Source organism: Lagenorhynchus albirostris, chromosome 3 (genome assembly GCF_949774975.1).
Source record: "Lagenorhynchus albirostris chromosome 3, mLagAlb1.1, whole genome shotgun sequence".
Classification (NCBI taxonomy): domain Eukaryota; kingdom Metazoa; phylum Chordata; class Mammalia; order Artiodactyla; family Delphinidae; genus Lagenorhynchus; species Lagenorhynchus albirostris.
This window is the reverse complement of record NC_083097.1, coordinates 111,637,557-111,664,326: the sequence shown is the minus strand read 5'-3', so window position 1 is coordinate 111,664,326 and position 26,770 is coordinate 111,637,557. Positions and strand designations below refer to the sequence as shown.

The window sequence follows — 26,770 nt, the reverse complement described above, 5'->3', positions numbered from 1 at the left end:
CCTTGCCCTCCTTCTCAGGGGCCCGTGCCCACAGTGCTGCTGCACCCCTACAGCCAGGGTGACCGGGTCAGGCCGGGGCCTGCCTGAACAGCATGGTGACGGCAATGGGGGCTGCCTACCTGGTGCACGCAGACGTTGCATTTGTCGCAGAAGACCATCTCGTTGCCATCTTCACCCTCGGGAGAGCGGCACACGTCACAGACGACATCCTCATCATACTCGATGCCCAGCCCCTCCTGCGTCTCGATGGCCCGCGCCATGTTCTGGTGGCACAGAGTCTCCAGCTCCTCCAGTACGCGCTCGAGCGTCAGTTCATCCAGCTCTGGCCTCTCTGTGAGGACAGCAGGGCAGGGTGTCAGGAGCCTGGCCTCTCAGGGCAGATGTACAGGAGGGCTTCCACCCACTCACTGGTTGCACTATCTCAGGACCCCAGCTCCATGGTCCAAAAACTGACTGCGCTGGACCACGCAACCTCAAAGGCCCCCGGGGCCTGGTGTGGTGTTGACTTCAGACACTGCTTGTGACCACACACATGCTTGTGTACACACAGATACCATGAAGTGTCTCTGGGATGCAGCCGGCTCCGTGGGGAACCCACTGCTCGAGCTATGTGTATGGGGGGGACCTGGGAAGGTGGCTGAATATGGCAGAGCTGGCCCTTCTTGGGACATGGTGGGCTCCAGCCAGAAGGCCCATACCAACTGACCCTGGCCCCATTTGTAATCCTAGACTCCTAGCGCTCACTCAATCTTCATGCAACAGTCACACTTACTACAGTATTCCCCCAAACCGTATAAATGACATGCTCTTATTGCCTCCATCTGAGAGCTACAGACATTGAAGCACAGTAATCAGTAACGCAGCAGGGACTTTCCCCCCAGACCTGTGGCGTGCCAAAGCCCAGTGATGGCCACTGCCCTCCTGAGGGTGAGGATGCTGGGGTTCAGAAGAAAACCCTCCTTGGTCTGCCCCCACCCCATTCTCAGCTGGCGGGTCACCTACCCATCTCCCTGAGCTCCGAGTTGATGAGTTCCAGCCAGTAGGCGTCAATCTCGTCCAGGTCATAGCGGCTGCCCCCTGGCCAATCAGGCTGGGAGCCCTCACCAAGGTCGGAGCCGCTAGGGGACACCTGGGTAGGGGGGCCTTCCAATGGTGGAAGAATCCTAGGAAATCAAGAGAAGGTGTGAGGGGAGGGTGCCCTCAGCCTGCTACTCTTGCTGGGTCTGGGGGCCTTTAGCAAGTTGGCCAGCCTGGCTGAGGAGCTAGTGAGCAAGTGAGGTGTGAGACTTTGATGCCGAGCAGGGCCCACCTCCTTCCATTCCCTCCTCCCACCCGCCCACCCTGCAGAGGCTGTAGGAGGCATTCCAAGTGCTGTCCTGGGCAATGCCCAGCCACTTTGGGACCAGGGGGATAGAACCAGCTGGCCTCCAGGTCCTTCAGCATACCCCTCAAAGCTGGGGAGAGGCCAGGGATTGCTTCCAGGCCCTCACAAGCTCTGGCCCCTCCTCCACCAATAGCCTCAGGGGCACTGAGGCCAGGGCTCCTCTGGGGTGAAGAGGATGCACCTGCTACAGTCTCAGGGTCACACTCCAGGTCAGCCCACCCCCAGGCCATGGCTCTGCCTCTGAGGCAGCTTGGAAGTGCCCTGACTGCAGGGTGAGGTCTCCAAGTCCAGCTCCACCACTTAATGTGTGACTCTGGGTAAGCCACTTAACTTCTCTGTGCCCCAGAAAATGGGCTAATGATAACAGTACCTACCATCTACAGTTGGCATGAGGATTAAATGGATGAATACATGTAGAGCTCTTAGAACTGTGCCTGGCATGTAGTAAGCACTATATGTGTGTGAGTATGCATTTTAAGATATACACTTTGCTGCTTCTGAAATGGAATGAGGGTGTTTTGCCTTGGGAGAGCACAGCTTCCTCTCTTCGATCAGCTGTGTGCTGCCCCTCAGTTCCTGATGCCAGTTCAGAATGCCAGCTCTTCCCACCCCCTACCAGTTGCCATGGTTATTGCTGCGGAGCCTGGCCTCCATCTGGCCAGCCCTGCCAGGGCTGAGAGGCCCCTTACTTGCCCGAGAGGCCTCCTGGGGTCGAAGGCAGGGCTGCCAGGGGCTGTGACTCAGCGCCGACTGGGGAGGAGAAGGCAGGGCTCTGGATGCACAGACGTGGCTCAGCTGTGGGGAGGGCTCCTGGGCGCCAGGAAATGCCCCAGTGTCAGCAAGGGGGGCAGGAAGGATGAAGGAGACAGGGAGGCAGAGTGGCCTCCAGGCAAGAGGGAGGCCCAGAGGAGACTGAGGGAGACAAGGAGAAAGGGCAAGGGCCTGGCACCACCTTTTCCCACACCAGATGCCCAGATTAAGGAAGGTCTTAGGCAAAGATAATGACGTGATGCCCCCCGGCCCCCAGATCATTCCAAATAGAAGGAATATTAGTACTCTTGGTCCTACAAAATTCTGCCTTTCCTCATGGGGCTCTTATTTAAATTAACATAGTCTTTGAAAAACACCGTAATTTTGCCATGACCCTGCTTTGTGTGTGCCCCCAGCATACGCTTAGCTGGGGTTTTGGATAACTCTTGCCCGAATGCCCACCACCTACTGGCATAACTACCCACACTTGTGTGCTCAGTCAGCTGCCACCTGGCCAGACCTCTTGGGGCCGAGATCACATTCCTTTCTCTGGGAAGCTGAGGTTAGACGGCTCACAACAAAAAAGGCATTTCCTGTACTTCCTGGGGCTCTCATCTTCATCTGTGTGGCCTCTTCTGGCTCTGACTATGGAGGAAACACTCCTATCAAGGGTGGACAGACCTTACCCTAGGCCAAGGCCTCAGTCTCAGCTGCAGCCAGTAAGACTGAGGTCATCTGGGAGGAGGTGGATGGCTGGGCTGGGATCTGGAGAAGGGGAGGGCTCTCTACTCCAGGAGACCAGACAGACACCAGAGGTTGGTTTTGCCCTGAGCTGAGTCTTTTGGCCACACCGAGGGAGCAGTGTAGGCCCTCCTTCAATTCATGATCTGAGAGTGAGAGGTTCTCATTATCCAGAGAAGTTTCAGACCGTGAGGTGGGCAGACCTGCTCAAGGGCCAGGGAGGACTGGGCAAGGAGAGAGGGATGGAGGGAGCCAGGGTAGCAGCAGGGGAGGGCAGAGTCAGCGAGCCAGGGTGATCAGGGCATAAGACTCTCTTTGGGACACACAGGGGCAACCCAGGGCTTGTTCCCGTGGCCTGTGTTTTCCCGGCCCAGCCCACAAGGCCCTGGTGGTGGTCAGGCAGGGAATTCCCCAGAATTTCCTGACTTCCTCATCTACAGAATGGGGACAGCAATATGCCCTTTAGAGGGCCAATATGATAATTAAATGAGAAGATGAGTGTTAACAGGTTCAGCATAGCAAGTTCTCAGGAACAGAGTTCCTATAACAATTCTGAGCATGGTGGCTGCCGTGCTAGCTTCCAGATGAGGTCTGTGCAGTGGAAGGCACCCCAGGAGATGTAGGGACCAGGCTGGAGGGAGACAGGGAAAGATGGGGCACAGAGATATCTCCACGAGAGCATCCCTCCCCCTCCAGTCTATCCTCTCCAAAGAGCATGGATGGTCCAGGAGTGCCTGGCTCCTGTCGGCCTAGAGCAGCCATGTGTATGTGGGGAATGTACCTAGTAGAGCCAGAGCTGTCTGAACACATGCTCTCGTCTTGATGTCAACAGGTAAAACACCAACTGAAGCCAAGCTACTGGTGTGGAGGCATCTGCAAGTAATCACCCAGGCCGGCGGATGTTTCTGGAACCACCTGACACTGACATCAAGGACATGGGCTGAGCCCAATCAGGACTCACTCCTCTCTGCCCAGCTGGTGGCCCACCCCTCTGCCTCATTATCCTGGGCCCTTGGCGTGCGAATTCTCATTTAATCCTCACCACCACAGTATCAGGCATGCACTGTTTTTAGACCCATTTTACAGAGAAGGAAACAGGTTCAAAGAGGTCAGTAACAGTTCTTCAGTCTGCAGAGCTGAGGGTGCGAAACTGGCTAGGAGGCCGACCCACGTTTTTGGCCCTGGGCAGAGGATGTGTAGGATAAATTCTTTCTCTAAATCCCACATACACTCCCGTCCAGAGAGGCCTGGAGCTTCCCTGATTCTCAGAGGGCTGAAGACAAGAGCTGGTAGGCATTCAGCCCTTGGGAGCCCAGGAGGCTGAGCACTGCCCAACACCCAATCCTCACTGACCACCGAGTGAGGCTCAGAGTCCGCTTCGCCTCTGTAGTCCCATGCCCAGCACAGGCCTGGCATCAGACAGGCACTGGGTGTCTGTGAGCCAGTCATAGGTGTGGCTGCCAGGAAGCAACAGTGCCAATGTCAAGGGAGGTGCCAGCTGAGATCTTTGCCCCAGGCCTGGTCAAAATGGGCCTAAGTGAGAGCCACAGGGCTGCCAAGGCCGGGAATGAACTGCCAATAACACGAGCTGCCCAGCCCAGGCAAGCTGGTGGGCAGAGAAGGCCAGGACAGTAGGCCCCTGTGTCCCAAGGCATGACTTGGAGGGCTTCCCGGGGTGCAGCAAGAAGCACTTGGCTGAGCTCTGTCACTGGATGCAAGGCTTATGGCCACAAGGCCACCTCCTGACAAGAGCACCAGGCGGCTCTCTGACCTACAAGAGCAGAAGGCACCACAGCCCAAAGAGGACTCATCCCTGAGCCAACCCTGGCCCAGCCCTGGCAGGAGGGCCTCCTCAGAGTCTGGTCGTAGCAGCTGCTTCGTGAACATCTGATGTGTGTGCTAAGAACTCCTTAAACTCCCTCCTGCTAAGAACTCCTTAAACTCCCTCCTGCTAAGAACTCCTTAAACTCCCTCCGTTAAGAACCCCTTAAACTCCCTCCTGCTAAGAACTCCTTAAAAAGGCTGAAGAAGTCAAGAGCGTGGCTTATCCCTATCTCAAGGACTAGTTGAAAACCTGGAGACTTCCCTGAGAAGATCCTCTGGTGGGACCCAGTCTGGATCGACGTCAAGCTAACCCACGGCCAGTTTTCACTGAGTGCTCATGTGTGCCAGGTCCTGTGTCCAGGACCTGCCATGCATCGTTTCTCTACATCATCTCGACCACTGCATGGGGCAGGTGCTATTGTTATCACTCCCATTTTACACACAAGGAAACTGACACCCAGGGAGATGACATTTCTGGCCCAAGGTCGTACTGAATATGACTGGCAATTTGAACCCAGGCTGTCTGGCTCCAGAGCTGAGCCCAAGCTCAAACCCTTGGCCTGCAGTATTTCTGGAACACTGCAGTGTTTTTTAGGGCAAAAGAATCTAAGAATAGAGACACACTAGAAAGGAATCCCTTGACTGGTCCTAGCCTCCCCTTCATCCCCTGCCTACGGGCCCCCCGGCCTGGGCTTCCCGGCTCACCTCACCACGGGCTCTGGAATGGCCTCTGCTCCCGCAGGCACCTGCACACCTTTCTCCCATTCCTGTCGCCATGGGTCTGCCAGGATATAGTAGTCATCCGGGCTGAGCTGGTATGAGTCTGGAATCTTCATGGCTGTGATCAAGTCTGTCCGGAAAACCTGTGGGGAGCAAAGATGGAGAGAGAATGGCTTCAGATTGCCTCAGTGGGACCTGCTTCACAGGCCAGGGCAGGAAAAGGCAAATGCAGAAAGCCCACTCACTCAAAAATAAGAAGATGGCACAAAAGTACTAAGTACAAGAATGCATCTTCTCTGAACCCAGCACACAGAAGATCTTCAATAAATGCATTGGACTGAATTTACGTGCGCTGACCTGCTCAAGGACAGAATGTGACTGATGGACGGTAGTGGACCTCAGAGAGAAGAGGAAAGACTTGCCGAGAAAAGCAAAAACAGTGAGGAAACATCGGATGGCAGAAAGGCTTCTGTGAATGCAATACTGCCGTGAAGTAACTGTTCAGAAATTTCTGCTGAAGATCCAAAGTTATGTTTGCTGTTGCTACCACAGTCACTAGCGTCAAAGAGTCCAGGCGACTACATGCCAGGGCCTCATGCAGATAGCTGAGGGAGAGCCCAGGGTTTGGGGCAGCCCAGAGAATAGCCTCTCATGGGTCAGGGTCTCCATGGTCTCTCAAGAACAAGGATATCGTGATGGCCTCTATGGGAAAAAAAAACTCAAGAAGAGTGGATATATGTATATGTGTAACTGGTTCACTTTGCTGTACACCTGAAACTGACATAACATTGTAAATCGGCTCTACGCCAATAAAAATTAAAAAAAAAAAAAAAGAACAAGGATACCATGAGCCCTGCTCGGTGGGAGCTCTGAAGTACCATTCTCTGTTTGTGATGGGGTAGGAGGAGTGTGTTGAATTCCTTCTCAATCAAGCCCATCCGAATTCCCTCAGGGCCAGGCCGTGACTGGACGCACCCTCATGCTTTGGTTTTCTTTTGAGCACCTGCTCACTCGGGGGGAAACAGCTCTTCCCACATTCTGTCTGTTGCCCCCACCCCAGAGCAACCTCCAAGGCAAGCCTCAGTGGCACTGGCAGTGCCTCACCTGCCCTGGCTGCTCGGCCTCACTGGGTCCTCCACAAAGGGCTGCTGTAGGACCTGGTGGCAGCACTGGACACTGTGTGACTTGCTTTGGTACCAACTTTCCCAGTGATCATCACATGAGAATCACAAGTTAAAGGAGAGTTCACAGTGTGGAGAGAAGAGAAACCACTTCAAGGAGTCCTCCAGGCCTCAGACCCAGCTCCGAGCCCACTCCCCTCCCCGGAAGAATCAGTATCCACTGGCCTTCCAGAGGCTCGTGACAAGCCATTCAGTGGTAATCTCTGCCTGCGGGAGGCCCCACCCGCTGGCTGTGTGTCTCACTTTAATCTAGGGCTGTAACCACAAGGAAACAACTGAAATGGGCACACCAAGGGGGCTCAAGGCAGCATCTTGCAGAAAACTAATTAATGTCTGCATCTAGCTAGAGAGGGCCCTGGCTTGCAAAAGGTCAAGTTTCTTGAAGACTCTATTTGCCAATATAACTTAACTGTTAAGGCTAACACCCTAACATTTAATTAGGGTGCCAGTGTGAAAAAATTAAAATGAGATTACGATTAAATGCTAATTAAACAGAAGATGAAATGTGCAAAGATTTCACAGCCCTGATAATTTGCATATCTTATTAGCAAGTAGCAAGACGGCTGATAGAAAAACACAAACTCAGGTACTGGGTGCTTCTGTGGTATCCTTCGGCACCTCCCTTTGCTGGCTGGGGCTGGGTTATTGCCCTCTGGGACCCAGTATAGGACCTGGTGGGGGTAAACTGAACCCACAGTGGACTGGTGACTGTCTCAAAGTTCTCCCAACCCTGGCAAGCCACGTGGTACGACATCTAATGCCCTGTTGCTCTGATGCCAAAAGGAACCGCCCAACAGTGAAAGCCTGTCATCTTGCACCGGAAATCAACCGTCCAAGAGCCAAGTGCCACTGTGTGCCCCTCCAAAAAGGCACAGGTGAGCTTGAAACCTCTTGCTGTTCCCTGATCCTGGGCTGTAGTTTAAACGTCACCCCTGAGGGATCACCCTGATCACCCTGGCTCAGGGCCGCCAACCACCCGACAGAGCCACTTTCCAGCCCATCATTCTGCCTCATGTCTCAGTACTTATACTCCTGAACATTAACTGGTGTATGCATGTTGCTTGCTTCTTGTCATCTCTCCTGCCACACCTGTCCTATTCTCTGCAACATTCTCAATGCCTGGCAGGGTGACTGGCACATAGTAGGTGCTCAATAAATAGTGACGGAGTGGATGATTAAATGAATGCATGAATAAAAGGGCCCTTCTGGGCCCCCAGCTGGCTCCTTGGCAATGCTTTTTGAACCCCCATGAACAGGTGATACACACCATGGATATATCCAGAGCTGAAATAACCCAAGCACGTGGACTGAATGGAGCAAGAGGCAGCCCTAGTCTGTAAGGCACAGACAGAGTGCCAAGCCACACCAGCGGGGGGAGAGGTGGCCCTGACCTAGGAACAGGCTTGGCATTGAGAACTCAAGAGCTGGAAGGGATCCCGTGCTCAATTCTGTCAGGGAGATTCAAGAGAGAGAGAGAGAGAGAGAGAGAGAGAGAGAGAGAGAGAAAAGAGTTCAGTCCCAAGAGAGTTGCAAGTTTCATCTGCGGTCATTCAGGCAGCAGGGGGCAGACTGGTTACCTGTGGCCCTTTTGGGCAGAGGACTGATGGAAGCACAGGAAGGGCAGCACCATCTTAATGGTACCAGTCAACACTTAAAGAGCACTGTGTGCCCAGTGCCAGTCTCATGGCTGTTCTTGAATTATTAGTCCCTATACCAGCTCTGTGAGGTGGGTGCTACCATTATCCCTATTTTACAGTTGAGAAACCCGGGACTCAGGTTAGTTTAATAACCTACACAAGGTCCTTCATGTTGGAAGTGGCAAAGGAACCCAGATAGACAACACCGGAGCCACTCAGCACCCCTGCACAACCCCAGCCCCTCTTGGCCACCTGCTCATTGCCAATGCCCTCGAGTTAACCCTAAGCCAAATCAAGTGGTTTCCCCAAGGGCTGGAATATGCAAATCAGACAGTGACCTTCGCAAGTTCCAAGTTCTCCAGTGGCTTTCTACTGTCTTCCCACTGCCCTCAGGCTGAGCTGCAGAGTCTACCAGGCCCCATGGCCACAAGGATGCACAGGTAGTCTCCCTCCCAAGTACTTTTCACCCTTGGCACATGAGAGGACCCTGCTGGGACAGTCTTCTCCCTGCCAAAGTGGGGGCAGCCTGTTTCACGCTTAGGGTATTAGTCCAGCTCACATCTGCTCTGGGAAGCCTTCCCTGATGCCAGGCTGAGTTCTGGGCTCCTCTGAACTTCCACAGCCCCTGTACTGGAATCTCCTCGTCTCTTGCTACAGCAGTGCACGCAGGGCCTGACACATGCTAGGTGCTAACTAAGGCTGAACTACTCAAGAGCCTCCCATGGATCTGCTACCACCTTTCCGGGTAGCTGCCCAAGGCTACAGCTCGGTCCTCTGTACCTTCCAAAGGAACCCCTGTACATTCATACAAAACCTGTCCACAAATACAGCAACCTAAACATCTTTCTGTTTTGAACTGCCAAAGGATAGGCTTAAAAAAAGGCTCGATTATTCTCCTAAAATGCCTCTGAATTATTTATGAAAACTAAATAAGGAATAAAATGGACACTGATGAACTGGAGGCCTTGCCATGGCAAGGAAGTTGGAAGCTGGAAAACAAGCAATTTTCTAAGAATGTGAATGTTTACTATTTTTCCCTTTTGGCAGAAATTGACAAATTGTCTTTAGGGGTCTGCTGCCTAGCAACCAAGTTCTGCTGAGCTGCTTGGGAGATGTTAATTGTAGCTTCTTCAAACAGTATGAAGAACGTTTAAAGGTCTACAACTCTAATCTAGTAACCAATGTGAGTGCCAGAGGTGCCAACGCAGCTCTGAAGGGAGCTGAAGACCCTGCTCTGCCCAGATGCGGGGAAACTGCACGTGGCTTGCCCTCTAGTTCCTTTTCCCAAGACTGAAGACCACAAGCATTGAAAAGTCTATGGAGGCTTTCTGTACCTACTTCCCCAGAAGAACCAAAAACGGGCTATGCCAGAAAGCATGTCATGTCTGGAGTCTGACATGATGTCCCAAAGCAAATAAAGACAATGACAACAGGCAACTTTCACTCTGCTATGCTAAGAGTTTCTGTACATGATCACAAGATTTATGAATGTTATTTGAACATTTCATCCTGGGACCTTAGTTTCTGCTTCCTTTTCTCAAGGGTGAAGTATTATATCATAGTGTATTTCAGACCAAGAGGCACGAGGGGAAGTTCAGTCACTTAAGGAAAAGCTCCAACACCTATCATAATTACAGAATATGATTATTTGTGTAACTATTTGCTTAATGTCCATCTCCTCTAATAATCAAGCTGAGAGAGGCAGAGACTGCACGTGTCGTGCTTATCATTGTGCCTGTTTGCGGCACAGCGCCTGGCACATAGCTGGTACTCAAGAAATGCTTGTGGAACAAGTGAGTAAGTGAATGCACCCCAGGATTGGTCTGAAGTATGACTGAGCTCTGAAACTTCCTGTCCTGTCCTCCTAGCAGGGAGAGTGCAGACAGAGGTCTGGCCCAAAGGATTCTTCCAGGTGGAACTCAGGAACTGGTCTTGGTCACTGTCCCAAAGCCAATGAAAATGACTTTGGCCTGGACTGCCTCTCCTTGACTCTGTCCACATCGAAAGTCCCAATGCAAAGCTAGGAGTGCCCCCTCTCTCTAATCTCCCAAAGGATGTTTCACAGTCTGTCCTGAAAGAGCCAAGTAAAATTACTACCGGTACCTCATTTGAAATCACAGTTTTTTTCTGAGCACCTCATCTCATTAGAAAGAACAGCTAATAGTGAAAAGTGATTGCTCTGTTATAGTATGCCAGGTGCTGTGCTAAATGCTATATATATACAATCTCACCCAATTCATATTACTCCCACTTTACAGATGTGGAGAACAAGACTCAGAGAGGTTAAACCACTTGCCTAAGGTCTGCACTGTCCTTTAACCAATGTAATGCTGCCTGCAAACCAGTCAGCTATTTCTTCTTTTAAAAAAAATCTCTTTCTTGGGCTGGAAACTGATAAAGAGTATCTCAGCCAAGAGCATACTTAGATACTTAAAATTAGGCCTACATTCCAGAGAAGGGCTCTGGAAATAGCCTCCCAGTCCCATTCAAGCTACCACTAGGCTAATTTGGTCAGACATTTACACACACACGCACACACACACACACACACACACACACACTCAACATCTTTCTCTTTCACAAGGATAACAGCACTTCCTGCTCTTAAAGAGAATTTATTACACACATTTCTTTTGCAAGACAAGTCCCAGAGGCCAGGAGGCCTTTCCAGTTGGCGGGAGCAGCAATGTTTCTAACTATACGAGAAGTGGATTCTGCCCCCCACCCCAGAGGAAGGCAGTGAGAGGCTCAGAGAGCAGGCGCTTAGCCCAGAGGAAGGGCTCCCCTCACTGCCTGCCTGCTTCCCAGGGTAGCAGAGGAACTGTTGGCTAGAAACACCGCTCAAAACCACAGGGGCAAGCAAAAAACTTTTTTTTTTCCGGAGCCTCCTGTTTTACTTCTCAAGTTTGGAAGCATTTTGCTACAACATAGGCCATCATTGTTTTAATATAAAATATGTTATTTCAAACATTTGGGTAACACCTCTGGCTCCTCCAAGAAGGCACCTTTATTTATCCTGTGGCTTTGCACCCCAGCACAATCTGGTCACCCTTGCCTTCACCCAGGGAGGAAGAGGCCCATTTTCAAAAGCAATGGGTCAAGCAGATGTACTGCATTCTCACTCTCCACTCGCTGCCTTTCCTAGGGAAGGCCATCCTTATAGAGGAACTTTCACAGACCCTGGGTCAGGAAGACACTCCACTGGTGGCAGAGGCTGTTCACAGGGTCACCTCCTTCTCCTGGGCCCTGTCCCAGGGGTGAAAGGCTGAGCACTGGTGAAGGGCCCCTGTGGACCTGCAGAGAAGCCCCATTCTCTCATCTAGGGGTATATACAGTTTGTCACCAGGGCCTAAAAAAGAGGCCAGCTCCTGCCCACCCGGCTCTGGGACCATCCAGGCTTCCATCCCAGGGAGGCCGCTTCACTTCCACTCACGTCTGGGATCTCCCCCACCCTCAGGCTCCGCAGGCCTCAGGGCAGGACAGTCACATCTACAGAACAGTAACTGCAGGGCAGAGCTCTATAGATGATGACCCTGAGGCTCAGAGAGAAACTATTACTTGCCCAAGGTCACAGAGCTCCTTAGTGGCAAAGCGGCCACACCTCTCATAACGGACACTTTCCTGTATAGCACCTGCATCCTGCTAACAGTCAGAGGACAAGCTCCCCAGGGATAGGGCCTGCATTTTCTGTGCCCCCTAGCACTAGGCTGGGCCTAGTAGGTGCTCTCAAGTGTCTGCTGAGTTTAATCACTATCACTAGTCCTAGGGTCCTAAGGACCTATGTCCCCGCCCACTGGCTGACTTCTGGGGACTCTGAGTTCCTGAAAACACAGCTTTCAGCTTTCTACCTCAAGACAGCCTGCCTAGGGGAAACCCTCGCTTCTCGGACTGCCCCTCCATCTGCCTCTCTGCCCCAGGCCTGAGGAAGATACAGCTTCAAACAGCAGCCTCCAAACCACAGGATGGCCTCCGGGTCTCTTCTCAAACTGCCCTTCCCACCTATGCCAGGCAGAGGGCTTGGCAGAAACCTTCAGTCCCCTGGCTGCTTTGGGAGAAGGGGTGAGCTGCGGGATGCTCCCACCCACACTCCCAGCCTTTGTTTAGGTCACGGACCCAGGCTGGAAGGCCTTCCCTTCCTCCCTCAACTTCCAGGGAGGACCAAGCCAGAAACTCCTGTCTTAGCAGATCAGGGGAAAAGGTCTGTGGCAGTAGCCCTTATTATTATTATTTTTTTAAATATCTTTATTGCAGTATAATTGCTTTACAATGTTGCATTCGTTTCTGCTGTACAACAAAGTGAATCAGCTATATGTACACATGTATCCCCATATCCTCTCCCTCTTGAGCCTCCCTCCCACCCTCCCTATCCCACCCCTCTAGGTGGTCACAAAGCACGGAGCTGATCTCCCTGTGCTATGCGGCTGCTTCCCACTAGCTATCCGTTTTACATTTGGTAGTGTATCTATGTCCATGCCACTCTCTCACTTCGTCCCAGCTTCCCCTTCCCCCGCTGTGTCAAGTCCGTTCTCTACGCCTGCGTCTTTATTCCTACCCTATGGCAGTAGTTCTTAAGCCTGGCTTCCAGCAGGAGGGCTTTTAAAAAGTACAGGTACCTGGGGCCCTACTCCAGAACATTGAAGTCAGAATTCTTGGGAATGATAAGGGTTGGGGTCTGATATTGGTATTTAACAAAATAATCTCTGGTCTGTGAGCTCTATAAAGGCTCTCACAGATACGACCCACTAAGTGATGTTCATGCTATTTGGTGAGACAGGCCAGGCCAGAAAGCCAAGGCCTCAGCACGGTTTATGCACTAAGATCACCTCCCCAACCAGGCTAATCCCTTCCTCTCCTTCAGGACTAGCCTGGCCGACTTAAGCCCCAAGGGACAGATCTCAGCTTTGTTGGGATCCCGCTGGCAGGCAGAGCAGAGGAAGGCAGCAGCCTGTGTGCTTGGGGTCAGCCCCACCTTTCCCCTCCACTGCCAAACGGGATCCTGGGGCCAACTTCAGACTTAGTGTACTCCCACCAAAAATCCTAACCCAGCCTCCCAGGAATCCCAGGGCCTGTTCTTTCAGCCCCCAGTACTGAGGCCTGCAGTCCCCTTTCACTCAGGATGAGGGAGGCCACCCACTGGTTAAGGGCCAGAAGGGAAGCTGGGCCTCAAGGCTTTGGCCCTGTCCAGGGTCCTGACTCCTGGTCAGATCACTTTGTTCCAGCCTGGGGCACCTCCCTCTGGTGTATAGCGTGCTCCTTGATCCGCACCCTCAGAGTGCACAGGTCATTTCAGGGGCAGCCCTGCCAGTGTCGCCTAAACCCAACCCCAGCTCTTTCCATAGCTGGTGGCTTCTCTACGTGCCAGTGCTGCTGCTATGCCAAATACTCCTAATCCTCGAATCGCCACCCATCAATGTCCACCTTCACAGAGGAGCAGACGAAGTAAACCATGGGTCCCGTGGCTCTGCAGCCACCAGGAAGGGACTCCTGCGCCACACACGTCAACTTGCAAGCATTGAGGCTGGGAACTTGGGCCAGACTGGGAGCAGACCGTGTGAGCAGCCTGAAAACGACCCCACCGGCTTCTTACTCTGGGGACTGAGCAGAAGGGACTCCAGATGCCCTTTCACCAGGTGTCCACAGCCCTCGGCCCCCAGCTCCAGCAGATTATAAAGGCCTTTCTCTCCAGCCCATGCACAGAAAGAGAAGGGACAGCCCAGTGAAGAGATTTACTGCAAACGTTATCTGCCGCCAAATCCTCGCTTTCATCTCCGCCTTCTCATGAGCCAAATAATTTGGAAGCTTTCATTGATGGTTTCCTCTCTGCCCCACGATAACTTGGAATTTATGCCGGCTATGGCTCAGCCTCCTCACTTAGGGGACGAGGGAAACCTCGCAGGCTGCTCTCCAGCCTGCTGTGGGAGGAAAAGCCTGTCCTTGGCGACAGTTCAAGGCGGGGAAGACTTCCTCAGCTCGCCTGGAGCCTAAGACTTGAGGGCGGGTGTCTCCAGTCAGGCCTCAGAGCCCCCTGCAGAGGCTCCTGGGTTTGAACCCAGGGCCGTGCATGGCCAGTCCCCGGCAGGGCTGGGGATCAACACCCTTGCAATGGTTTGACTCTATTTTTAGGTGGGGAAAGGTTCAAAGGCCCTGCGCTGGAAAACCCAAGAGGCAGGGGAATTTTCAGCCCCATGCAAATCACCCTTTCCCCTCAGCCTTTGCCTGACACCTGTTTCCCCCCAGCCTGCCTGCCTATCCCCGGTGTAGATGGCAGCACTGCCCCAGGGATCTCCGCCCTGAGAGGAGGCCCTGCCTCCCACTGGGGCTTGAAGGGGGAGTCAGGGGAAGGGATTAAGCCAGCCCCAGGGCCTCCCCAGAACTTCCCCTCTTTTCTCCAATCTGAATAGCCCCTGAAAGCAGGGGGCAGGTGGGATTCTGAGAGGCAGGTTCCTCAGCTCCCAAACAGGCAGAACAATTCCTGCCTTCCAGGACCAGGAAGGCACAAAAGATGGCTATTGTTTTACTAATCCAACCCTAGTAGTAATTGGGAGCCCCTGCAGCTCTCAAGATGGGGGTGGGGGCAGACGGGTGGAGGGGTGGTCCCAGGGACTCCCAGGGCCCTAGCACACTCTGCATCCTACTTCCCAGTGCACATGAGCACATGCCTTCCTCCCACTGAGCAGGGCTAGACCAGGAGGTGCCAAGAGCCTCAAGAACAGCATCCTCCCATGCCCACCTCACCCCCTGCTTTCATTCCAGTCCTGACTGCATTCCTGGAGATATTTCCTTCCATCTCCACCACTCCCCTATAGGGCCAAGGGAGGATACTAGGTTGGGGGATGGGAATGGGAGGTTTCAGGTCTCAAAGGTGTCCCCACCCCCAGCCCCACAAAAGGAGAGCCCCAGGGTAGGCCAGCTCCCGGAGGAGGCGGGGAGTCCTTTTTCAAATGCAAGGTTTTTCCGGAAGACCCCCTCTAGGGACTGGCTAATGATAGCAGCTCCAGGATGGCCCCTGCAGTGAGGGAGGGGAGAGGAGGTTGCCAGGCTCAGAACAAAGATATCCTCCCTCAACCCGGGCCAAGTGCTCTGCCCCAGAACTCTAAGCCTTCCCACCCTTGGCGCGGTTGGCCCCAAGAACCTCACATCTTGGCTGTATAACCTTAGGATCCTCAATTTCCTTATTATAACAAGAGGGTTAAAAAAGTAGTGTCTAGCCCAGTGCCTGGCTACTCTGTGGGCTGCAGACAATCTCTCTGTTAAGGGTCAGATTCAAAAGCAACCCCCTTCTTGGGTACTCAATGCTCTGGCAGCCTCATTTGTGCCAAGGGTCTCTTCTGTGCCCAGTGCCACGCATTAAAGACCTAAGAGGGAGCGATGAGGCTCTAGGATGCAATTTTTCAGGGGCTGCAGAGGCAGGATCGCATGTCCATTTGTCTACCCACCCCCAAAGCTCTTCTCCACAGCTCCAGAGGCCATAAGTACCTCTACCTGTCCCAAGAAACAGCGTCAAAGTAAGGAAGGCTTAAAGGGCAGATGCATGTGAAATGGGCATAATAAGGAGTGAATGACCTAACTGGATGACTTTGAGGACTCCACCCTTCATCCCTACATCAGCAAATCCTGTCACCCTTGGCTCAACCTCCAGAATGTCCCAGATCCTACTGTTTCTTACTCTACTGCCATCACTCAGCTCTAAGCCACCATCATTTCTCTCCTGGACCACTGCCAAAGAATCCTCCCCACTCCCACCCTTGCCCCTCATATTCCCTTCTCCTCACAGCAGCCAGTGGGACCTTTCATTAAAACAGCAGACTATATAATTACCCTGCTTATGATCCTTGAAAGGCTTCTCCTCTCACTCAGATCAATAGGAACATCTTTACAACAACCTACAAGGTTATGAGAACTGGCTCCCCCACCCCTTCCTCCCATCCACTCTACTCAGCCATACTGGTCTTGTTCTGCAATGACTGCACCCTCTGCCAGGAATCCTCTCCACCCCATATACCTGCACTTCCCCCATACATCCCTCCCTCTCCTTTCCACCTCTGTTTCATCTTTCTCCAGGATACCTGTCACTACCCACCTCTGAGGGTTTCTTTTCGTTCTGCCGGGGCCAGCCTGATTTGGTGCTGCTGGGCAGTTTGGAGCATCTTGACGCAGATGTAGCGTGACCTGCAGAGAGAGCACAGCCCATGAGGGGCCCCTGGAAGGCCAGGAACACCACCCACCCATGTCCAAGGAAAGGAGGTCTGTCAGGAAAGCTCTGGCTTGAATGTTCAGGAGGCAGAGACCTCTGTAAGCACCTGGTGGACTGTCCCTATTCTGGGCCTTTCCAACAATGAATGGGGACATGATGCCTCCTCTACCCACCAGCCAGAAGACGCCTGGGAGGTGAAAGGCAGTTTGGACAAGGACTCAGTATGAGCTTCCTGTGTGATCCATGACAAACCCCTTGCCCTCTCTGGTCCTCTGCTTCCTCCTTGGTGAAGGAGGCTATAATAAGCCTTCTGTGGCCACTCTCCACCCCCACTGCTGATCAGACACTCTGGGATGATGCCCAGTGGGTGTGCAGAGGCGAGACAAGGCAGTGGGAAGATTGCTGCTCTAAAGCAGACCCACAGACTAACCTCGAGCCCTGGCTCAGCCGCTTACTAGCTCCTCACCCTGGACGAATGACTTAGTCTCTCTGAGCCTCAGCTTGCTTTTCTATAAAATGGGGGCAGAGAATAACTATCTTCAAAGAGTTGTTGTGAGAATTAAATGATATCATGCCTGTAAAGTCTTGGCACGGTCCCTGGCACACAGCGCTGCCTTGATGAAGATTACCTATTATATCACTAGGGTCTAGAGGCCCTCGCTGGACTACACTCAGGTTGGCCCCCACTCCTACGGGTCAAAGGAGCAGCAGCTACGGATGGGTAGTGGTGGGGACTGGTGAAAAGGGAGGATGCCTCAGCCTGGCCCAACTCCAATGCAGAAACAGGGCTCAGCTGCCCAGATGCTCTCCCTTGCGGGCGCCTGGCCCTCAAGGGTTCCTTTGCCTGAAATAAAGTTAGAAGCAGAGGATGCAGTTCTTCTTGGCTCTACTGAAACAGGCCACAGGCAGCGTGACTGCAGCCACAAAGGGCCGGACGCTGTGATCTACTGCTGCAGGGAGAACAGCGGGCCAGGTCAGACACCAGAGCCAAGCTGAGTAAACAGACCCCAAAGGACACTGAGTGAAACCTGGAGGGAGAGAAGGGGCTGGGACCTGATTTCTCATTCTAGTGCATGTGTCCTCAGGCTGCGGGGGATTAGAGAACTCCAGGAGCTCTAAGGGGCCTTGGAGATCTCCCCAATCCCAGTTGCTCACCACGTACGTGAACAAACTAAGGTCTACAGTTGCAGGGCTCCAGGCCCGGCCTCCCTGGCAGCGCAGGCTCTTCCTCAGCCTGGGCTTTCACCAGAGGACACCGCTAAGTGGGATCTTCCTGGCAGAGTGTCTCTCCTACACAGGGCAGAATGGAACTCTTTACTCCGACTGGCTCATGCAGGCCCAGGTTCTTAAGGCATCTAAGAAGAGCTGCCTTCTAGTATCAGAAAAAAGCCCTCACCTGACACAAACCTCCCTTTTCGCCTCCGTATTTCAGAAGGGGCTCCCTAAGCCCCATTTTCTCTGTAACAGTGCCCCCCCATATCCAGAGCTGGCGCACCCAGCCCCACACAAGTCTACCCTGAGGTTCTGCTGCCAAGATCCCATGAAGGTCAGACTCCTTCATTAATTTTTTCCGCAAACATTTACTGATCACCTATTATGTGCCCGATCTAGCTGGATACAGCAGTCAGCAAGACATGACCCCTCTTATCAAGGAGCTTACCTTAATAAGGAAATGATACTTGGTTAGGAAATGATACTTATCAGGTCACTATAATGAAGAGTGACAGGTTTTTTATCTGTTGTGTGGACACTTCTACAGGGCCCTGACTCAAAGGCAGGGCCAGAGGGAGAGGGGTGTGTTCCTAGCAGCCAAGAACAGCACAGGCAAAGGCCCAGAGGGGAGTTGATCTGTTCCAACCAGAGCAAAATACATGGGGCTGAGAGCTAGAGGGTAAAGGGGAGTAGAGTAAAGAGGACAGCAAGGCCCTGGAGGCCATAGTGGTGTGGGGATTTTCTTAGGAGCAGAGGGACCTGGCCTGATTTATGCTTTCATCAACATTGAGACCATGGGGCAGTGTCCCCCGATCTGGGCCTGTGGGCCTGATAATTATGCAAACACTTTCCCGGTAGGAGCCCCAGATGGAAGGCCTTACTGTCGGTGGTGTCAGAGTTGTCGCTGCTGATGGAGTACTTTCGCCTCTTCTCTTCCATCTGCAATGAAAGGCAGGCCCCATTATACTCACAGGCGGCTTGGGAAATCCTCAGTCTCTCAGACAATTGCCCAATAACCTTCCTCCCCACACTCACCCCACTGCAGAGAAAGAGTGAGAACAAGGTGGTGCCCTAGCCTTCTCCTCACCAGCCTCGCCCTCTCTCCGCCCACCTACATGGGCCCTGGGGCTGGGAGAGGGGGCGGCATCTCCCACCTCCTGAGCCCAGAGCCTCAGACAACGGAGAGTCTGGTCAAAGACGAGGGAGGGCAAGGGGGGTCAGCAGCCCCAGAATGAACAGAGACCAGGACCTGCCCACTGCCAGCTTCCACTCAAGGAAACTCAGGCCCACCGAAGAATCCACTCTCACCTGCAAGTTACAAGTGGTACCCTGCTGGGTGCTGAGGAGGGAGGGCACAGGAAACAAGACTGACTCTTCCAGGAGGATGAGGTTATCGGAGTTGAGGGACAAGCCAGTCCAGACAGCACTGAGGGCACATACTGAGAGCGGCAGCCAGAGGGGTGTGGAAATGGGGTGGGGGCAGGGAGGCTGCAAGCTGGGTCCCTGAGCCACACCAGGCCCAGGGTGAATGGGCTGGGCTGGGCTGCCCTCCCTCCCCTCAATGTCCTTCTGCAGATAAAAGAAAAAACCAACTTTCTCTCCACTACAGTATTTAACTTCGAGGTAGGAAGGGCAGCTCTTCCATACTGAGCTCTTTCCCCTACCCGTGCTCTCTCAGGTCCTAACAACCTGCGGAGCTGTGAGCTATTAGCTTCTTTTACAGAGGAGGCTCAGTGCCTTGTCCTGCTAGTAACTGGCTGAACTGGGATTTGAATCCACGTGGTCTGATCCCTGAGCCCACACTGAGCTGCCTTTGTGCTCTTGTCAGCTCCTGCCTCTTGGAAGTGCTTTCCCACCCACTATTTCCTCTAATCCTGCAGAGTCCTGGGTGGCAGAGCCTGCTCTTGTCCCCTCTTGGAGGGGAGCACACTGAGTGGCTTGTTAACCTGCCCCGGGTCTCACAGCTAGTCAGTGGCCGAGTCCTAACGTGAGAAGAGACCTGGGGCTCAGAGCCCAGAGTGCTTTCCACCGTGTTCCTGTCAGTCTAGACCCTGGGCTGCCTCACTGTCCACAGCAAAGGACAAGGAGCCAGTGTCAGTAGGGAAAAAGCCCCGCTGCCCGTCCCAGCTGCAGGCCAGCCAGGCTCCCCACCCCCACTCGGAATCCCATTTGCCACCTGCTGTCATCCCAAGTCTGCTCATGCCCAAGCCTGGGGGTCACCTTATTTGACTGTGGCCCTGCAGAGACCAGGGAGCATTGGCTCTCTAAGGTGGGGTGTGACTACCCAGAACTCTGAGCTATTCAGAAGTACCCTCCTGCCTCATACTTGACCTTAGCCAGGAGCTCCTCTCCACCCCTGTGTCCCCAGTAGCAGGATCAGGATGACAGGAAGGTTCAATAGCACTGCTTGCTGCCCAGCTCCGAAGGTGCAGGCAAAGTGCTCTCTAGAGGGTGTGGGGGTATGGAGGGATGCCTGGTGGTAGCATGGACGCCAAGGAGGCAGGAACAAGAGCTAAAACTGCTAAGCACCCATCACTTGGGGAGGGGGTGCGTCCTGATACACAGGGAGCTCACTGAGGCCTCAGAACAGCCCTTTGGTGCTGGTGGGCCTGATGGCTGCTTCCCTTTTGCAGCTGAGGAAAGTGAAGCTCAGAGGTTAAGTGACTTGCCCAAGATCACAGTGCTCGTAAGAGGTCTGACTCAGGAGACCATGTTCTTGACCTTTAGGCTACCCTGCCTCTGTGCAGCAGAGTGCAAGCAGCCCAGTGGCTCAGGTCATACACTGAATGGGGCAATAATGCTCCACCACCCACAGCTGCCCATCCTTGCTATTCTCCGGGGTCTGAGTGTGATGAGGTGACTTTAACAGAACTCTTGACTCTAGCCTACATCTTGCCAACCCAGCCCTTTCACAGGTAGAACAGGAGCAGGGGGAGAGGTGCTCTAAGTGCACCCACCTGTTTTCTCCCGCAATCCTCTACATGAATTGCATTGCTCTTCATTTCCAGAAAAGGGGCACTTGCAAGCCAGGCTCTCTCATAGCATATAAAGCAGGAGCACTGGATTCAGGGAGGCCAAGTTCAAATCCTACCTGCACCCCTCACTAGACCAGGGACCTTGGAAAAGACACACCTCCCAAAGGACACAAACTGGATCTGGAATTTTACATAAATCTCCTGAACTTAAAATGTTGGCAACTGATTCAGATTTTTAAAACACTTTGAGAGGGCCAAACTAAACACATCTGTGGGCCAGAATCAGCTGGTGAGTAAATGAGAGCAGTATAAAGCCCTTAGCACGGTGGCTGGCACTCCGTATGAGTGCTGGTTCTTAATTCCACAGCGGACTCGGGCCAGGTGGACAGTCCTCCTAACCAGTGCCCACCTGGAGGCCTCCTCAGCGAGGCAGTGAGCCTGTACAGTAAGCAAGGTCCCCTACAACAGGACCTCTTGACTGCCAATGACCTTCTCACTGCCTAGGACCAGAGTGCCCCGTCGGCGTGCAGACCTGCACCCACCCTCAGCCAGCCGCCCGTCCAACCTGCCCTCCGTGAAACACCCCAGAGTCCTCCTTAGCAGGGTGTTATTAAGGGAGCAGATTCTGCGGTGGCTTAACTGGAATAATAACTAGGCTTCAGCGGGAAACCACTGCTTTGCTTCCTTCCTTTGAACCAAGTCTGTTCCAAAGGCCTCCCTGCCTCAGGTGAGCCTCTACTGTCAGTGGTTAATGAAGCCCCAGATGAGGCCTGGGCTCCCCCTGCGGCATAGCCTTTTGCCCCATGAAGGCCCTCTCCAACCCAGCAAAGGAGACAGGGAGGACTCTTTTACCAAAGCTGAAACCCAGGGCTATACATGCAGGTGGGGGATGGGAGTGCCAAGACACGGTCTTGGCCTCTGGTTCTCCTTTTCCACTGCCTCCCCCAACCTCTCCCAAAGCAAGGTCTGCTCTGGGAAAATACCTCAGGGTCACAAGGCACTTGCTTTTAGGGGCAGAAAGTGCTCCTGAAATCTTACCTACAGAGAAGACTCTGGGAAAGAAAGTGTCCCCGTTTCCTGCCATTGCCACCAGTGCACTTGCACTCCCACACCATCCCCAGCACGGAGACACACACGGCTCTCCTTCGGGTCCCCTCTTTGAGTTCCCTCAATGAGCAGCAGCCCACAGCCTCCTCCGCCCCACCGCCAACGCTTGCAAGTCCAGTGGGCGCTCCCTCCAGGATACAGTGAGAATCCACCCACATTTCCCCTATCCCTACTGCTACCATACTGGTCCAAGCCAGTCTCATCTCTTGCGGGACTCCTCATTCATCTTCCAACTTCCGCTATGGCTCCCTCATCATCCAAGATCCACACAGCAGCCACAATGATCTTCAAAAAGCATAAATCAGATCATGTCATGCCCTATTTAAAATCTTTCAAAGGTTTCCTGCTGCTCAAAGGGCAAAACTCAAGCTTCTGACCATAAGACCCTACGTGATCTTACCCCTGCCTACCACATACTGACCACCGCCCCCATCCCCACCACTTCCCAGCCAAACTGGCCTCCTTTCATTTCCCGAAACAAACCAAACAGTCCATGAGTCAAGACCTGTGCACAGGTGTGCTCTCTGCCTGGAATGGTCTACGCAGCCTAGGCACGTCTGACTTTTCATCCTTCAAGTTTCGGCTTAAACGTCACAGAGGTCTATGCCAGCTGCCTTATCTACAGAAAGCCCACCACCCAATCAGTCAGCTTCTTCAGAGCACCCATCACAATTTGTGTTTGTTGAGCTACTTGTTGAATGTCCTTCTCCTTGGGAATATACGTTCCACGAGAGTAAAAAGTGCAACTGTTTGGATCCCTGCTGGCGCCCCAGCACATAACAGGGACTTGGTACACATGGAGTGCCGAGTGTGTTCTTGTCGCCTCCCTCTAGAAGTGTGGGACCACACAGCCCAGCTGGCCTGCTCGCAGCTTGCGGGAGCAAACACCCCAGCCCAAGATTTCGTCCCGTTTGCATAGCCCGCCTTCCCTGTCTTAACCTCACACATTTTCCAGGAGGCTGTATTTGGTTGGGCTCCTGGCTAACGATCAATGTCAACTCAGTAATAGGGCAGCAATTTGGTGGTAGATGTTTTCTTGGCAACACTAGCCATTGGTCTTAGTGGGGGCCTCGGGTCTGGACTTGAAACACCAATGCCCATGCCAGCCCCCTTTTAAAGACCTCTCCACAAATAAACTCAAATAAACACCCTGGGCCTCCATTAACGCCCTTCCAGCTGACCCTGGAAACAGTGGGCCTTTCAGGCCTGCTACTGCAGCAGCTCCCTAGGCAGTTAAAACACCCCAACCTGGCCTCTGGCCTCTCCTCTCTGGGGGCCACCAGGCCTACCCAGCCTGCCACCATACACAGCAGGATTTCGTCTTCCTCCTTAAAAAAAGGGGGGTGGGGAGGCTTTCAAGCAGGCAATTTACCATTCCAGACACAATCTTCCGAAGAGAAACAAAAACTCTCCCTGTCTGAGGCAGACCACTAAGGCGTGTATGTAATAAGATGCTAATACAATTTAATCATATTTCGGCTGGAAAACCTGTCCTCAGAGCCTGCTTGTGTCGGGAAGGCCAGACATTCAGAAAACAAGAGCTGCACACTCTTAAACCATTTTAAACGGGGGTCAGAGCCCCACTCTTTCCTGTCTCTCATTAACTTTGATGCCTTCTCAGGGACAGTAACTGCCATGACAAAAATGATTTGGTACACACAGATGCTCACTTACTTCTCCAATCACGGGGGAGCCTAACCCTCCTCCAACACCCATCATTGCCCACCTGCAATTCCAAGTGTCCCAGGGGGCACCCAGCTCCCCTAGAACACACTGTCCACACCCACCCTCCAGACCCAGTTCTGGGGACATACCAAGGGGATCCTGGGAGACAGAAAGGGGCTTTGTCTACTTTGTCCTTCAGCACCTTCGCACCCTACCCTCCACCTCAGAGAGGGCAAAGCTCAGTCCACTCGCTCCCATGGATGGCTGCCCATTGGCAACTGCAGGGTCCTTCTGATCCCTTCTTCAGAGAAGGGAGCTGGCTCTCTGGCCTAGCCTAAAGGGGAGAGATCAAAGGTCAGCTGCATTTGGGTCCTATCCAGGTCATTCATAATAACAGTAAGAATGGCTAATACTAATCAAGTGCTTACCACATGCCTGGCTTTGTGCATAGTCTTCTTTGTGCAATATATCGCTTAATCCACACACCCACCATGAGGTAGGTACTGTTATTAACCCCAATTGCAGATGAAGAAACTGAGGCACTGAGCAATTAAAACAGCTGGTGACTGCAAAGCTAGCATTCAAACCTAGACTGTCTGGCTCCAAATAGCGCACCTTGCCCCCCTCCCCCCCCCAGGGGGTACAGTGTACAGGGCACAGACCTACAACTCCCAGGTATGGCTGGGGTATTCCAGATTCCTATAGGTTTTCTGAGAATCTCCCTGGGTTCCTCATCTTTTTTTTTTTGGTTTTTTGCCGTATGCGGGCCTCTCACTGTTGTGGCCTCTCCCGTTGCGGAGCACAGGCTCCGGACACGCAGCCTCAGCGGCCATGGCTCATGGACCTAGCTGCTCCGCTGCATGTGGGATCTTCCCGGACCGGGTCACGAACCCGTGTCCCCTGCATCGGCAGGCGGACTCTCAACCACTGCGCCACCAGGGAAGCCCCTGGGTTCCTCATCTTTGAGACACATAGTGAGGGTCCTATGTGGAGGACAGGGCAAGCAAGGGGTACCCCCCCTCCTCATAACTCTGACTTGGCCTCCCCTTGGAGAACCTAAAGGGAAAACTGTGAGGCCCACGAAGAGCCTGCTGGATGAGCTGTTAAGAATTTGGACTGGAAGCCTCTGACTTGGGTCTTGGGTATAAGACAAGTACCTCCCTGTTAACTGGAACACTGATTAACCAGAATACCTTGCCCCCAACCTTGAGGATGTGGAAATCAGTGTCAAAAGCCTAATCTCATGATTCTGGAAGGACTTGGGGGCTGGGGACCAGCAGTCCCACCTCACCTGTCAACGAAAGCTAAGTGGAGATTTCTGACAGCCTCTTGGATCAGTGTTATTGGCTGTTTAGCCAGGCAATTTAGGGAAAGGAAAAGCCTGTTGGATGGGAAATGTTCTGGACGCATTTGCTGCATCCCGAGCCCAAACAACTCTATCCTTAAACACTTCAGCTCCAAAAGTGCTGGGGAGACCCTTGGCTAAACAATTTCAAAACCAACATTCACTGCAAGTCTTGCTGCCTGGGGCGAGGACTTCCCTCGGTGAGGCATTTGCTGTGGAACCAAACGCTTTTCCACTCTAAACAACAGCCAACAGCACTTGGGACAACTGAGAGGCCTCCAGATCAAACAAACATCCCTTTTTTCCCCTACCATGCAAACTTTCTCAATCAATTATTCGCCCACTTCGGATCAAAGACTGTTTTTGCAGCCTGTGACCTAAAAAGCAAATAGCATCTTTTAAACATAAAAGCCCTCCTCCCTGCCTGGGTCGGCTTTATTACTCATTCCTTCCTCTTACAGTTACTCTGTTGTTATTTTCCTTCCCTTCTTGTTAGATCACTTTGCGAGTCCCAACCCGCCTGAGGAAGATGGGATGGGAGGGATGGTGCCTTCACTTGGGGCCCTAAGGTGGGAGAAGAAGTCAGGGTAGGGGACAAGCCAGCACCCTGGGAACCCAGGAGACAGGGCCAGGCCTGGTTGGCAGCTCCCTGCCCAGCTCTTCTGCCAAATGTCCTACTGGGAATTTTACCAGTGAAGGGAGGGAGTTAATGCCACCCTGGCAGGAGGGGCCAGGCAGCCCTACCACCACCCAGACCCAGGACTCAGTTTGCAAACATACGTTAAAGGGACATCCTCACAGCTTGTCTGGACTCAAAGCTCAGGGCTCCTCCCCCTTGCAACAAAGGCAAGGTGGCAGGTCAGTCGTGCCCACTCAGCTCCTCAGCTCGGAGTGCAAACATGACGCCTCCTGATGACACCCTACAAACTCAGACCCTATATGAAACTTTGTGTCTTGGAATCCCGCAGTAGATGGGGGCGGCGGGGGTGGGGGTGGGGTAAAGGAGTGGGAGAGAATGTTAAGCGCGGGGCAAGGTTTGGGAGTCTGCAGAGACCAGAGGCGCCGGATCCTTCCTGCCCTTGGCACCGAGAAAAGGGAAACACAGCCCTTCCCCGTTCCCAGTAGCCCAGGGCAGGAGATCTGCGTTCAAGGTGCTAAGGAAAAATGTCCCGGCCGGCAGCAAAGGTTAAGGGGATTGGGAGGGGGTGGCGCGCGCCTCCAGCCTGCCCCTAAAGGCAGTCCGGGGGACAGCAGGCTGGAGGCGCGCCGGCGTGATTCTGACCGCGGGAGCCGGGAGGAGGAGCCGGAGGTGGCTGCGGGGGGCTCCGGCCCAGTCGAAGGAAGGGCAAGAAGCGGTTCGGGCCGGGGGTGGCGCCGGGAGGTGGCCTTGGCCCCCGGGGCTGGAGAAAGGGCTTAGGCGTAGCGGGTGAGGGCGGCCGAGCCCCTTGGGGGGTGGCAGCTGTGTGTGTGGGGATGGTGTGTGTGTGTAGGGAGGGTGGGTGTCCTGGGCCTCTAGAAGCTATAGCGAAGGCTTCCTGCTTGTCTCGCAGACATTCCGCTTTTCTGACATTAAAGCTACGAGTCATCAAGCTGACCCCCTCTCATCCCTTGGCCTGAAGAAGAGGGTGTCTCAGGGCCCAGGGATAAGCGGGAATGGACCGGAGGGAGCCACAAGGCTGCACCCAGGCGGGGAGGAGGCGGGCAGGAGCGGCTCCGCAGGCGCAGGCGAGTGGGTGGGAAGGAGGGAGGGAGAGAGGGGAGAGGGAGGAAGGAGGTGAGGCCGGGAAGATGCCTCTGCCGGGGGCGGGGCGGGGCCGGGGATCCGGGAGAGGGACTGCAGCGGTGCTTGGTGGGGGCGGGGGCTGCAATGTCACTCATGTGGGAGTCAGGTGTGTAAGTCCCAGGCTCGGGCCGCCGCTTGCCTACATCTTCCCGGTACTACCCAGGGCTCAGGGGTGGAGGCGGACGGCAGGGGACTGCAGAACCGTCCCCAGAGCGGGACGCGAACCGGCAGACTTAGAGGAAGGTAAACAAG

At 53.6% G+C, this 26,770-nt stretch overlaps 1 protein-coding gene across 9 annotated transcripts in view; it reads right to left on the bottom strand.

The window, feature by feature from the left end:
- Window positions 1–26,770, bottom strand: part of JADE2 (jade family PHD finger 2) — a 51,644-nt gene that overhangs the window by 22,325 nt on the left and 2,549 nt on the right. For 4 of the 9 annotated variants that reach the window (XM_060143622.1, XM_060143619.1, XM_060143621.1 and 1 more), the window contains exons 2-6: window positions 18,525–18,582; window positions 16,318–16,406; window positions 5,405–5,562; window positions 1,003–1,163; window positions 120–331 (exon numbers count right to left, since the gene is read on the bottom strand). In XM_060143622.1, coding sequence (XP_059999605.1) covers window positions 120–331; window positions 1,003–1,163; window positions 5,405–5,562; window positions 16,318–16,406; window positions 18,525–18,582 — 678 coding nt within the window. Of the gene's footprint in view, window positions 1–119; window positions 332–1,002; window positions 1,164–5,404; window positions 5,563–16,317; window positions 16,407–18,524; window positions 18,583–18,951; window positions 19,297–23,539; window positions 23,725–23,818; window positions 25,641–26,770 lie in introns of those variants that run through there. The other 5 variants (XM_060143618.1, XM_060143626.1, XM_060143625.1 and 2 more) reach the window with 4 other exon arrangements.